The 15,153-nt window shown below is 50.1% G+C and overlaps 1 protein-coding gene across 1 annotated transcript in view; it reads right to left on the minus strand.

Annotated features, from left to right (window-relative positions):
- The window catches only part of ALDH8A1 (aldehyde dehydrogenase 8 family member A1), a 56,232-nt gene that overhangs the window by 32,608 nt on the left and 8,471 nt on the right, over window positions 1-15,153 (minus strand). Inside the window, exon 2 of the mRNA XM_073575850.1 lies at window positions 11,486-11,633. Coding sequence (XP_073431951.1) covers window positions 11,486-11,633 — 148 coding nt within the window. The remainder of the gene's footprint in view (window positions 1-11,485; window positions 11,634-15,153) is intronic.

The raw sequence follows: 15,153 nt of genomic DNA on the forward strand, positions 1-15,153 counted from the left end.
TTTTTCTGGCTTGTGCCCTGCCGGCGCAGCCAGATTAGTATTACCCAATTTTTTTGGAGCCTCATCTTTTGCATTGTAGGTTACCTGCCTGCATTGTAATAGCTCCAAAAAGTTGGTGATACTATCAGTTTCAATTCTTTGTTCTCATACTTTGAGTTTGTTTCAAACAAAGAAACCACATAAAAAGTTCACCAAACACTACATTTTGAACTTGTGTAGGCCACATCAGCTCCTATTAAAGTCTAGTCCACACACACACACTTCATAAAATTAGTGTTTCTTGTACCTGTAACCAGCTGTTCAGGAATAAGCACACTAAGGCCCCCCTTTGTCCTTTTTTGCCTATCTTAAGCAGTCTTGCAAGATGAAGAAGGCAGGGAGTAAGGCGCGGGGGCGTGGGCGTGGGCGTGGAGTTTCAGCAGGGAGAGGACGTGGGGATTCTGCAGGGAGAGGACGTGGGGATTCTACAGGTAGAGGACGTGGGGATTCTGGGCCTGCTGCGGGCACCAGTGGATCAGCATCCCCCAGTTTTAGCAGGCAACAGTCCTTTATGCGCAGCTTTGTAGGACCTCAACGTACCCCACTGCTGCGGGAGGAACAAATTGAAGCCGTTGTCGGATGGATGGCAGCTAACGCATCGACTTCAATTACTTCCGCATCCTCTCAGGGTCAGAGCACCGAAGAGCAACCATCTGTCTCTTCACCACCTGCCAAAGTGCCCAGGCAGTCAGAGAGACATGGACAGGAGCCATCACAATCTCTACTTCTGTTCTCGGAATCTGTTGGCTTGGAAAGAGGGGGCCAGCCAAGCAGCATTCCTGAATGTGAAGAAGAGGGAGTATGCAGTGATGCGCAACTTCTTTGTCCCTCTGAATCTGAAGAGGCGAGTGGGCCAGTGCCTATGGTCAGCACACCTCAGTACGCATCAGATGATGACGAGACTCAGTTGCCACTTTCTGGTGCGTACGGTGCTGGCGAGACAACCCCGGAGAAGCAGCTGTTTGAAGAGGGGAGGGAAGATGATGAGGTCCTTGACCCATCATGGCGTGAGCAACAGGAAGGTGGTGGGAGCAGCTCGGAGGAAGAGATTCCCCTACCGGCCAAAACAGGAGGCAGAGGGAGGGGGAAGACTTGGTTGCCTGTACCCTCCACTTCGGCACCCGTTAGGAGCATTCCTCCTTCCAAAGGCAAACCGGGCGCTCACAAGAGTTGCAGTGCGTGGTCCTTTTTTGACACAGTTGCAGATGACATTTGCTTTGTCAAATGCAAGCTGTGTCATCAGAGAGTCAAAAGAGGGAGAAATGTCAGCAACCTCAATACCACAAATATGTGGAAACATGTGCGCACCAAGCACGAGTTGGAGTTGCATAGACACCCTCAAGACGTAGGCCAACGTACAGCACCACCTACCACCTCTTCAGTTCGTGTTGGGCCCTCTTCCTCCAGCTCACACACTGCTGGTTCGGCTTCCTCACAGGATCGCCAAGGAAGAACCTCTGCCACTGTTGTCCGGAGACCCTGTCAGATTCCACCCATAACAGCACGTTCCCATCCATCACAGCCATCGGTAGCACAGGCATGGGATAAAAGGCGCCCTTACTCGGCAAACCATCCCCGAGCACAGTCTCTGAATGCTGGCATTGCCAAACTTCTGGCAGTTGAAATGCTGTCATTCAGGCTGGTGGACACTGACACCTTCCGGGACTTAATGGCATTGGCAGTCCCCCAATACAACGTGCCCAGCCGCTTTTATTTCAGCAGGCGAGCCGTCCCTGCCCTGCAGAAACATGTTGAGGGCAAAATAAAACATGCGCTACTAAACGCCGTTAGTAGCAAGGTCCACCTGACCACCGATGCGTGGACCAGTAACCATGGACAGGGACGATACCTTTCCCTCACTGCCCACTGGGTCAATGTTGTGGAGCCGGGTACGGATCTGGAGAGTGGCGCTGTACGTGTTCTTCCAACGCCACGGATTGCAGGACTCCAGTCTGTACACATAGACTCCTCCTCCTACTCAAGTTCCTCAGAAACAGCAGAGCAGGAGCCTGTTACGACCGATATGAGCACAGCCGTGGCCAAACGTCAACAGGCTGTACTCAAATTAATTTCTTTGGGGAATCGAAGCCACACAGCGCAGGAGCTCTGGAATGCTATCAAGCTGGAGAGCGATGTGTGGTTTGGGCCAGCGAATCTCCAGCCGGGCTTGGTAGTGTGTGACAATGGCCGAAATCTGGTGGCAGCTCTTGGCCTAGGCAACCTCACACACATCCCATGTCTGGCACATGTTCTTAACTTGGTCGTGCAGAGCTTTCTGAGGGACTATCCGGATCTTGATGCACTGTTGCACAAGGTCCGCATAGAGTGCGCTCACTTGCGACGTTCCAGCACGGCAAGATCGCGCCTCGCTGCTCTGCAGCGACGATTTGGCCTTCCAGAACATCGCATCATATGTGACCTACCCACCCGGTGGAATTCAACGTTACATATGTTGGAGCGGTTGTGTGAGCAGCAGGCAGCAGTCATGGAGTACCAGCTGCATCAGGCGCAAACAAGTCGCACTGTGCGCCGTTCACACTTCAGCACCATTGAGTGGGCCTCTATGAAGGACATCTGCCTCGTTTTGCGTGCCTTCGATGAATCCACGCGGATGGCGAGTGCAGATGATGCACTAGTCAGCATGACTGTCCCCCTTATCTGCCTGCTTCAACAAACACTGCAAGCACTAAGGGATGAGGTTTCAGAAGAGGTGGAGGATGAGGAGTCCCAAATGCCATCTGCTTCTGGACAGTCTGCGCTACGTGTTTCCTCACAAAGGCCTAGGCAGGGGACACTTTGTGAGGAGGATGAGGAGGAGTCGATGGAGGAGGAAGACATCTCTCCAGAGGAGGGAGGTACACAAACCTCTACTCAGTATGTACAGCGAGGGTGGGGTGATGCAGAGCAGGTCGAGGTCACGCCTCAAACAGGGGACAGCGGTTCTTTGGCAGTTGGGAGTCTGCAGCACATGGTTGATTTCATGCTGCAGTGCCTGAGAAACGACCGCCGCATCGCCCACATTCTCGTCTCGGCTGATTATTGGGTGTACACCCTCCTAGATCCTCGCTACCGGGACAGCGTACAAAGGCTCATACCAACGTTGAACCGGGAGCGTAAAATGCGGGAGTACGAAGAGTCACTGGTGCAGTCCATAATGTTTTCCATTCCACCCGACAGCATTGTTGCAAGTGCTTTACAAAGCAGCTCTGTGCGTCGAGGCAGTGGAGGAAACTCTGCACAAAGAGGGAGCAGAGGCAGTGCCGCAGCACAAGGCAAGACCACTATGGCCCAAATGTGGCAAAGTTTTGTGTGTCCACCACAATTGTCTACACCATCAGCGACGCCTCGAGTCAGCAGGAGGCAACGCTTCCGTCAGATGGTGTCAGACTACATGTCTTGCCCTGTCGCTGTACTCCCAGATGGCTCTTCCCCCTTCAAGTTTTGGGTCTCTAAGCTGGATACATGGCCAGAGCTTAGCCAGTATGCATTGGAGGTGCTGGCTTGCCCTGCTGCCAGTGTATTATCGGAACGTGTCTTTAGTGCCGCAGGTGGTGTACTAACAGACCGTCGCACGCGACTATCTTCCGATAATGTTGACCGGCTGACTTTTCTGAAAATGAACAAGGCCTGGATCTCCAAAGACTTTGCCATTCCTCTTACAGACTAAATTAGTGGTTGGCAACTGTATCCAGGTCTGCTGGTGTGTTCATTTTTCTACCACCTGAACTATAATCCCTGTGCTTCAACACAGCCAGTTGTCGCTCAGATGTGTCGTCTGCACAGAGAAACACACTAGCTCCTGTGTTACTGGGGTTCAGTAATGCCAGCTGATCCCCTGCTGTGTGGACGGCAGAGTCACCAGCTCCATCAACATTCAAACCACTACTGATTTTTAACCGTGCCCAACTTAGGTCTCTGGCTCCACTGTCTCTACTATTTCCCCTGACCTCCAACCCCGCCATCTACATCTCTGAAGTGGCGTCAGCACAATCTACACTTGTTCCTGTGTTCCTGTGGCTCAGTCCCATCAGTTTATCCCCTGATGTGTGTCCGGCAAGGTCTCCTGCTCTGTCCACATTCCCATAACCAGTAGTGGGAATGAGGACAGAGCTGGCGAACTTGCTGGACAAACATCAGGGGATCAACTGATGGGACTGAGCACCAGTAACACAGGAACAAGTGTAGATTGTGCTGACGCCACTTCAGAGATGTAGCTGGCGGGGTTGGAGGCCAGGGTAAATAGTAGAGACAGTGGAGCCAGAGGCCTAAGTGGAGCATGGTTAGAATCAGTAGTAGTCCACAACCTCCATAAAAACCGCTGCCCATTGGCCTCTGCATGCGGCATGCGTAATCCTGGGCACCAACAGCGTCAGTTGGTGTTCAGAAGTGTCGTCTCCACAGAGCCAAACACATTCGTTCAAGTGTTAGTGGGGTTCAGCACTGCCAGCTGTTCCCCTGCTGTGGAGATGGCAAGTCTCCTGCTGCCTTCACCTGCCCAAATCCAGTAGGCCCCAGCCTGCTCCTCGCCTAATCCTGGGCTCCAACAGCGTCAGTTGGTGTTCAGAAGTGTCGTCTCCACAGAGCCAAACACATTCGTTCAAGTGTTAGTGGGGTTCAGCACTGCCAGCTGTTCCCCTGCTGTGGAGATGGCAAGTCTCCTGCTGCCTTCACCTGCCAAAATCCAGTAGGCCCCAGCCTGCTCCTCGCCTAATCCTGGGCTCCAACAGCGTCAGTTGGTGTTCAGAAGTGTCGTCTCCACAGAGCCAAACACATTCGTTCAAGTGTTAGTGGGGTTCAGCACTGCCAGCTGTTCCCCTGCTGTGGAGATGGCAAGTCTCCTGCTGCCTTCACCTGCCAAAATCCAGTAGGCCCCAGCCTGCTCCTCGCCTAATCCTGGGCTCCAACAGCGTCAGTTGGTGTTCAGAAGTGTCGTCTCCACAGAGCCAAACACGTTCGTTCAAGTGTTAGTGGGGTTCAGCACTGCCAGCTGTTCCCCTGCTGTGGAGATGGCAAGTCTCCTGCTGCATTCACCTGCCAAAATCCAGTAGGCCCCAGCCTGCTCCTCGCCTAATCCTGGGCTCCAACAGCGTCAGTTGGTGTTCAGAAGTGTCGTCTCCACAGAACCAAACACATTCGTTCAAGTGTTAGTGGGGTTCAGCACTGCCAGCTGTTCCCCTGCTGTGGAGATGGCAAGTCTCCTGCTGCCTTCACCTGCCAAAATCCAGTAGGCCCCAGCCTGCTCCTCGCCTAATCCTGGGCTCCAACAGCGTCAGTTGGTGTTCAGAAGTGTCGTCTCCACAGAACCAAACACATTCGTTCAAGTGTTAGTGGGGTTCAGCACTGCCAGCTGTTCCCCTGCTGTGGAGATGGCAAGTCTCCTGCTGCCTTCACCTGCCAAAATCCAGTAGGCCCCAGCCTGCTCCTCGCCTAATCCTGGGCTCCAACAGCGTCAGTTGGTGTTCAGAAGTGTCGTCTCCACAGAGCCAAACACATTCGTTCAAGTGTTAGTGGGGTTCAGCACTGCCAGCTGTTCCCCTGCTGTGGAGATGGCAAGTCTCCTGCTGCCTTCACCTGCCAAAATCCAGTAGGCCCCAGCCTGCTCCTCGCCTAATCCTGGGCTCCAACAGCGTCAGTTGGTGTTCAGAAGTGTCGTCTCCACAGAGCCAAACACGTTCGTTCAAGTGTTAGTGGGGTTCAGCACTGCCAGCTGTTCCCCTGCTGTGGAGATGGCAAGTCTCCTGCTGCATTCACCTGCCAAAATCCAGTAGGCCCCAGCCTGCTCCTCGCCTAATCCTGGGCTCCAACAGCGTCAGTTGGTGTTCAGAAGTGTCGTCTCCACAGAACCAAACACATTCGTTCAAGTGTTAGTGGGGTTCAGCACTGCCAGCTGTTCCCCTGCTGTGGAGATGGCAAGTCTCCTGCTGCCTTCACCTGCCAAAATCCAGTAGGCCCCAGCCTGCTCCTCGCCTAATCCTGGGCTCCAACAGCGTCAGTTGGTGTTCAGAAGTGTCGTCTCCACAGAGCCAAACACATTCGTTCAAGTGTTAGTGGGGTTCAGCACTGCCAGCTGTTCCCCTGCTGTGGAGATGGCAGTCTCTCCTGCTGTCTCCGCATTACAAAGACAGTAGGCCTCTGCCTACACCCTCCTATTTCCTGGGCTTCAACACAGCCAGTTGTAGTTCGGAAGTGCCGTCCACACGGAAAGAGATACTTGCTCCCGTGTCTCAGTGGGGTTCAGTAACGTCAGCTGATCCCCTGCTGTGTGGATGGCAGTCTCTCCTGCTGTAAACTCATTCAAAATACAGTAGGCCTCTGCCTACACCCTCCTATTTCCTGGGCTTCAACACAGCCAGTTGTAGTTCGGAAGTGCCGTCCACACGGAAAGAGACACTTGCTCCCGTGTCTCAGTGGGGTTCAGTAACGTCAGCTGATCCCCTGCTGTGTGGATGGCAGTCTCTCCTGCTGTAAACTCATTCAAAATACAGTAGGCCTCTGCCTACACCCTCCTATTTCCTGGGCTTCAACACAGCCAGTTGTAGTTCGGAAGTGCCGTCCACACGGAAAGAGACACTTGCTCCCGTGTCTCAGTGGGGTTCAGTAACGTCAGCTGATCCCCTGCTGTGTGGATGGCAGTCTCTCCTGCTGTAAACTCATTCAAAATACAGTAGGCCTCTGCCTACACCCTCCTATTTCCTGGGCTTCAACACAGCCAGTTGTAGTTCGGAAGTGCCGTCCACACGGAAAGAGATACTTGCTCCCGTGTCTCAGTGGGGTTCAGTAACGTCAGCTGATCCCCTGCTGTGTGGATGGCAGTCTCTCCTGCTGTCACCTCATTCAAAATTCAGTAGGCCTCTGCCTACACCCTCCTATTTCCTGGGCTTCAACACAGCCAGTTGTAGTTCGGAAGTGCCGTCCACACGGAAAGAGATACTTGCTCCCGTGTCTCAGTGGGGTTCAGTAACGTCAGCTGATCCCCTGCTGTGTGGATGGCAGTCTCTCCTGCTGTCACCTCATTCAAAATTCAGTAGGCCTCTGCCTACACCCTCCTATTTCCTGGGCTTCAACACAGCCAGTTGTAGTTCGGAAGTGCCGTCCACACGGAAAGAGATACTTGCTCCCGTGTCTCAGTGGGGTTCAGTAACGTCAGCTGATCCCCTGCTGTGTGGATGGCAGTCTCTCCTGCTGTAAACTCATTCAAAATACAGTAGGCCTCTGCCTACACCCTCCTATTTCCTGGGCTTCAACACAGCCAGTTGTAGTTCGGAAGTGCCGTCCACACGGAAAGAGACACTTGCTCCCGTGTCTCAGTGGGGTTCAGTAACGTCAGCTGATCCCCTGCTGTGTGGATGGCAGTCTCTCCTGCTGTCACCTCATTCAAAATTCAGTAGGCCTCTGCCTACACCCTCCTATTTCCTGGGCTTCAACACAGCCAGTTGTAGTTCGGAAGTGCCGTCCACACGGAAAGAGATACTTGCTCCCGTGTCTCAGTGGGGTTCAGTAACGTCAGCTGATCCCCTGCTGTGTGGATGGCAGTCTCTCCTGCTGTAAACTCATTCAAAATACAGTAGGCCTCTGCCTACACCCTCCTATTTCCTGGGCTTCAACACAGCCAGTTGTAGTTCGGAAGTGCCGTCCACACGGAAAGAGACACTTGCTCCCGTGTCTCAGTGGGGTTCAGTAACGTCAGCTGATCCCCTGCTGTGTGGATGGCAGTCTCTCCTGCTGTCACCTCATTCAAAATTCAGTAGGCCTCTGCCTACACCCTCCTATTTCCTGGGCTTCAACACAGCCAGTTGTAGTTCGGAAGTGCCGTCCACACGGAAAGAGATACTTGCTCCCGTGTCTCAGTGGGGTTCAGTAACGTCAGCTGATCCCCTGCTGTGTGGATGGCAGTCTCTCCTGCTGTAAACTCATTCAAAATACAGTAGGCCTCTGCCTACACCCTCCTATTTCCTGGGCTTCAACACAGCCAGTTGTAGTTCGGAAGTGCCGTCCACACGGAAAGAGACACTTGCTCCCGTGTCTCAGTGGGGTTCAGTAACGTCAGCTGATCCCCTGCTGTGTGGATGGCAGTCTCTCCTGCTGTCACCTCATTCAAAATTCAGTAGGCCTCTGCCTACACCCTCCTATTTCCTGGGCTTCAACACAGCCAGTTGTAGTTCGGAAGTGCCGTCCACACGGAAAGAGATACTTGCTCCCGTGTCTCAGTGGGGTTCAGTAACGTCAGCTGATCCCCTGCTGTGTGGATGGCAGTCTCTCCTGCTGTAAACTCATTCAAAATACAGTAGGCCTCTGCCTACACCCTCCTATTTCCTGGGCTTCAACACAGCCAGTTGTAGTTCGGAAGTGCCGTCCACACGGAAAGAGATACTTGCTCCCGTGTCTCAGTGGGGTTCAGTAACGTCAGCTGATCCCCTGCTTTGTGGATGGCAGTCTCTCCTGCTGTAAACTCATTCAAAATACAGTAGGCCTCTGCCTACACCCTCCTATTTCCTGGGCTTCAACACAGCCAGTTGTAGTTCGGAAGTGCCGTCCACACGGAAAGAGATACTTGCTCCCGTGTCTCAGTGGGGTTCAGTAATGTCAGCTGATCCCCTGCTGTGTGGATGGCAAAGTCTCCTGCTGCCTACACAGTCGTACCACTACTGATTTTTAACCGTGCTCCAATTAGGCCTGTGGCTCCACTGTCTCTCGTATTTCCCCTGTCCTCCAACCCTGCCAGTTACAGCTCCGAAGTGGCGTCTGCACAATCCACACTTGTTCCTGTGTTACAGGTGTTCAGTCCGATCAGTTAATCCCCTGATGTGTGTCCGGCAATGTCGCCTGCTCTGTCCACATTCCCATTATCGGAATGTGGACAGAGCAGGCGACATTGCCGGACACACATCAGGGGATTAACTGACCGGACTGAACACCTGTAACACAGGAACAAGTGTGGATTGTGCAGACGCCACTTCGGAGCTGTAACTGGCGGGGTTGGAGGACAGGGGAAATACGAAAATCAGTGAATCCACAGGCCTAAGTGGAGCTTGGTTCAAATTAGTAGTCTACAACCGATCTTAAAATTTCTTCAATGCAGCCTAAGCCTGCTCCGTGCTTGTCCCTGGGCTTCAACACAGCCAGTTGTTGCTCGGAAGTGCCGTCTTCACAGAGTAAAACACTAGCTCCTGTGTTTGTGGGGTTCAGTAACGTCAGCTGTTCCCCTGCTGTTTTGATGGCAATCTGTCCTGCTGCCTCCCAATTGACAGCACATCAGGCCTCAGCCTGCTAAGTGCTTGTCCTGGGCTCCAACATCGCCAGTTGCTGCTCATAACTGACTTTGGCACGGGTACTCCCTCCTGCCCAGCTTGGTTCCAGCCCTGCCTGCTGTTTCCGGGAAGTGTCAATGTCAGTTTGCCACCCCAAGTTGCCATGTCGTGTTGCGGTTGGGTTAGCCGAGGCTAGGGTGCCAGCAGTTTAGGTGCTTCCTATGTGGACTGCGGGTTCTGGTAAGAAAGGTTTGTTCCATAGTGCCAGTAGGACAAGCACCCCCTGTAGGACTGTGTGATTCGGTAACTGCGGCCAGCTTGCGGCATGCCAACTTTGCTTTTCAGGGGTAACTTCTGATACCCCTCCGGGTTCCAGCACCGTCAGCTGGTTCTCATCAGAGCCTTTGGCCTAGGTGCCTCCATCTCGGTATCCGAGTTCCAGCAACGTCTGCTGGTCCTTGGTAGTGCTTTGTAGCACAGGTACCTCCTGCTTAGTAACCGGGTTCCAGCACCGTCAGCTGGTCCTCGGTTGTGCCATTGGCTCTTATTCCTTCTGCTGCCCCTCCGGGTGCCAGCACTGTCAGCTGGTCCTCGCTATTTCCATTTGCTCTTGCAGCTTATGCTACCCCTCCGGGTTCCAGCACCGACAGCTGGTTCTCGTCAGAGCCTTTGGCCTAGGTGCCTCCATCTCGGTATCCGAGTTCCGGCAACGTCTGCTGGTCCTTGGTAGTGCTTTGTAGCACAGGTACCTCCTGCTTAGTAACCGGGTTCCAGCACCGTCAGCTGGTCCTCGGTTGTGCCATTGGCTCTTATTCCTTCTGCTGCCCCTCCGGGTGCCAGCACTGTCAGCTGGTCCTCGCTATTTCCATTTGCTCTTGCAGCTTATGCTACCCCTCCGGGTTCCAGCACCGTCAGCTGGTTCTCGTCAGAGCGTTTGGCCTAGGTGCCTCCATCTCGGTATCCGAGTTCCGGCAACGTCTGCTGGTCCTTGGTAGTGCTTTGTAGCACAGGTACCTCCTGCTTAGTAACCGGGTTCCAGCACCGTCAGCTGGTCCTCGGTAGTGCCATTGGCTCTTGTTCCTTCTGCTGCCCCTCCGGGTGCCAGTACCGTCAGCTGGTTCAAGAGGACAAAGAACAGGAAGACAACCACCAAGATGCAGAACAACAAGAGAGAGAAGACAAAGAAGCATAAAAAAAACAAAGCAGAAGAACATTAAGCATAAGACTAATACTCTGAGCAAATGATATTATCTTATTTATAAGCAGAAGAAGACTAAGCAGTGTATGGGGGTGAGTCCGTTCCTCCTCGTGGTGCCCCTGGAAAAGGCCTGCTTCTGCAGGCCAAACTGAACGCGGACAAATCCTGTTGTAAATCTTTTGTGACAGGCAGAACGGAAGGTGTAAACTTCTAACTTTTCTAGATAACAACTACAGGAATGCCTGACACAAACAAGAATATGATGAAGAAGAATAGGAAGAAGATGAAGAAGCTGAATATGTAGAATAATAATTGTTGAATAAGAAGAATATGAAGAATGTAAGAAAAGGAAGAAGAAGAAGAAGAAGAAGAAGAAGAAGAAGAAGAAGAAGAAGAAGAAGAAGAAGAAGAAGAAGAAGAAGAAGAAGAAGAAGAAGAAGAATGTAAAAAAAGGAAGTAGAAGAAGAAGAAGAAGAATGTAAAAAAAGGAATAAGAAGAAGAATGTAAAAAAAGGAAGTAGAAGAAGAAGAAGAAGAATGTAAAAAAAGGAAGTAGAAGAAGAAGAAGAAGAATGTAAAAAAAGGAAGTAGAAGAAGAAGACATACATGTCTGGCAAAATATAAATGAGGCTAACATAGTCAATATCTTTGTAACTCCTAACATCTTTAAAAAAAAAAGTTTAATTCCTGCTATTCCATTTGATTGGGCTAAACCTCTATGGCTTTAATGTCTCCTCCACCTCCCACAATACATTCTACATTATTCTTAGTTGTTTTTCTTCATGTAGAATTAACCTACAAGGAAAGAAAGGTTTTTTTTTAATTCCGATATTTTGGCCCCATTGACTTGCATTGGTTCCCGGTATCGGAATCGGCGATACCGATACTTTTTTTTAAGATCGGCCGATCCATTCCGATCCGATATTTTCAAGTATCGGCTGGTATCGCTCAACTCTAGTTATTAAAACCAGAATGTCTATACAGTAAAAACATCTGTCACCTTGGTCTTTAGATTCTGCTTGTGCAAACTCTTCCAATTGGTTTTCAATAAGGTCTGCTAGCTTATTCATAACTCTTGATCTGTCCTGGGGGCTCCAAGAAGACCAGAAGGGAAAAGCAGCCTTGGCAGCATTGACAGCAGCAGCAACCTGTTCGGGATGAATTACCCATATGTTATTGGCAGCTTATTTCCTAGAATCGTGTTCGTGCATGCCCTCATTATCTCCCACCTCTACTATCGCAACATCCTCCTCTGTGGCCTCCCTGTTAAGACTCTCGTACTTCTCCAGTCCATCCTTAATTCTGCTGCCCGACTAATCGACTTCTCCCCTCTGCAAATTCTTTTATTGGCTCCCAATTCCCCAACGTATCCAGTTCAAACTACTGACATTGACCTATAAAGCAGTCTATAATCTGTCTCCTGCATATATCTCCAAACTTATCTCCCCACACATAATCTCTGGTCCTCCCAAGACACCCTTCTCTCCTCCACACTCGTACGTTCCTCACCCAATTGCCTCCAAGACTTCTCCTGAGTATCCCGATCCTCTGATATTCTGTGCACCCACACTTCCGAATATCCTGCACATCCGGAACTTTGAGATGGTGCTTGAAAACCTATCACTTCAAGAAAGCTTACAGCCTGCAATAACCCACCTCTCCACCACCAAAGCTGCCCCAATCCCCCCAACCTGCTGTCTTCGTCCCCATTATCCTGTACTCATAGATTGTTATCTTGCATGGGCTGGCCCCTCTCCCCTCTATACCAGTCTGTCATGGTTAGTTTGTTAATTGTAATTTATATTTGTATATACAGAACCAACTTCTCATGCACAGCACCATTTATTTAATCAATGGTACTCAAAAATTAAAAAAATTAAACAATAATAATAATAAATCCTATAATTACAGATTTTATAAGAATAGGTCATCAATTTTTGATCAGCGGAGAGTCTGACCTCAGATACCCAGTGAAACATTTCTGGGAAGTACGGTGGATAGCACTGTTGCTTTGTGTCGCTGGGGTCCTTGGTTCAAATTCCATTGTGTACAACATATGCAATGAGTTTGTATGGGTTTCCTTTGGCTAATCCAATTTCTTCCTAAAGGGCTCATACTCATTTGCAAGAAAAACTGAAGAGTACAATCAGAAAAAAAAATCAGATTTTACTCTGACTAATGTTATTCTATGAGTCCTTGCTCATCTGCGATTTTTTTTTCTCAGCTCAGATTGGACTGAGAAAAAATTTGCAGCATGCTGCAATAGTCCTCATACAGTTAGGTCCATATATATTTGGACAGAGACAACATTTTTCTAATTTTGGTTCTAGACATTATCACAATGAATTTTAAACAAAACAATTCAGATGCAGTTGAAGTTCAGACTTTCAGCTTTCATTTGAGGGTATCCACATTAAAATTGGATGAAGGGTTTAGGAGTTTCAGCTCCTTAACATGTGCCACCCTGTTTTTAAAGGGACCAAAAGTAATTCGACAATTGACTCCAAGGCTATTTCATGGACAGGTGTGGGCAATCCCTTCGTGGACCATGAGTGTGCCATCTGATTTTTACGCACCCATCTCCTTGAAAACCCGACATTTCATCAGCCGCATACAGTAAAATCATGTGACTCAAATTAGAATAGATAGAATATAAACTTCCTCCTCAACCCCCAATGGGGATGGTCTCTTTTTTGTCCTTTCTCATTCTCGAGTCCTCTAACAGAAGCCTGGGAGTTTGAGGGTTCTGCGCCGGATTTTAGTTGCTCCCAGCATTGCGCTTTTCTGGACAGAGAGTTCAGATGTTGCTCCTGGGATCTGTTGTAGCCATTTTCCCAACTTAGGGGTCACTGATCCAAGTGCTCCTATCAACACTGGAATCACTGTTGCCTTCACCTTCCACATCTTCTCCAGTTCTCCTTTGAGGCCCTCTCATATTCCTTCTTTCTGATGTTGCTGTCACTTGGCACTGCCACATTATCATTGTCTTCTGATCCTTGTCTACTATCACAATATCTGGTTGGTTAGCCAACACCTGCTTATCCGTCTGGATCTTGAAGTCCCACAGGATTTTAGCCCTTTCATTCTCCACCACTTTCTCTGGATACTCTCACCTGGACTTAGGGGGACTTAGCCCATATGCTGTGCAGATGTCGTTCCTGCTTGCATTTTGCATCCTGCCACTATGTGTTGGACTGTTTCTGAGGTTTCTTTGCATAGTCTGCACATTAGGTCTTGTCTTGTGCAGTACATTCCTGCTTCTATGGATCTAGTACTTAGTGCTTGCTCTTGTGCCACTATGATTAGTGCCTCTGTGCTGTCTCGGAGTCCAGATTTTTCCAGCCATTGGTAGGATTTTTCCATGTGAGCCACCTCCATTATCTGTCAATGGTACATCCCACGCCTCGGCTTGCCATGGCGCTTCATGGTCCTGTTCTTCCTTCCAGATCTGCTGTTGTTGCTGCCTAAAGGTACTGTCACATTTAGCGATGTACCAGCGATCCCAACCAGCAACATGACGCGGTCAGGATCGCTGGTACATCGCTAAGTGGTCGCTAGTGAGCTGCCACACAGGCAGATCTCACCAGTGACATCGCTGGGGACGGGGGTCGCTACTCACCTGTCACACTAGGCGATCCTGCGTCCTCTCGCCCGGCTCCATGCTCGTCTCTCCACAGGAAGCTGACGACGAGAAACAGTCCAGGACGTTCTCGCGCGATCAGCGATAACCAGCGGGGGAGCGGGTCGTAGGTAAGTATCAGACACAGCGATAACGCTAGCAATATCGTTATAATGTCACAAGTTATAGCGATATTGCTAGCGATACCGCTTAGTGTGACAGTACCTTTAGGCTCTCTCAACATCTCATCTATTGGTGCCATTTATCTGATGTATTCCTGGATACTTCTTGTTTCATCCATGATGGTGGCTTGTTTGCTTATCAAGCCTCGACCACCTTCCTTTCTGTTGGTATATAATCTTTGGGTGCTAGACTTAGGGTGGATATCTCCATGCATTGTGAGGAGCTTTCGATTCTTCATATCTGCAGCTTCCATCTCTTCTTTTGGCAAGCACACTATGCCAGCAGGGTATCTGATAACTGGCAGGGCATATGTATTGATGGTGTGGATTTTATTCTTCCCATTGAGCTGGCTCTTCAGGACCTGTCTAACCCTTTGATGGTATTTTGATGTTGCTGCTTTCCTTGCCTCCTCATCATGGTTACCGTATCCCTGTGGGATGCCAAGGTACTTGTAGCATGTCTGTACATCTGCTGTGTGCCCTGCTGGTAATTCCACTGCATCAGTCTTGATTACCTTGCCTCTCTTCATTACCAACCGCCCGCACTTCTCCAGTCCGAAGGACATCCCGATGTCTTCGCTGTAGATCAGTGAACTGATGATTCGTTCATTTATAGCATACAGCTTGATGTTATCCATATACAGGAGGTGGCTTATGGTGCTTCTACTCTTGAACTTGTATCCATAGCCAGACTGTAATTATCTGACTGAGTGGGTTCAAGCCTTTGCAGAATAGCAATGGGGACAGTGCATCACCTTGGTACATGCCGCATTTGATGGTCACTTGTGCTAGTTGCCTTGAGTTGACTTCCAGTGTTGTTCTCCATATCCCCATTGAGTTTCTGAGGAAGGTTCTTACTTTGCTGTT

This window comes from Dendrobates tinctorius, unplaced genomic scaffold, assembly GCF_039654945.1.
Source record: "Dendrobates tinctorius isolate UK_male_01 unplaced genomic scaffold, ASM3965494v1 ptg000046l, whole genome shotgun sequence".
Classification (NCBI taxonomy): Eukaryota; Metazoa; Chordata; class Amphibia; order Anura; family Dendrobatidae; genus Dendrobates; species Dendrobates tinctorius.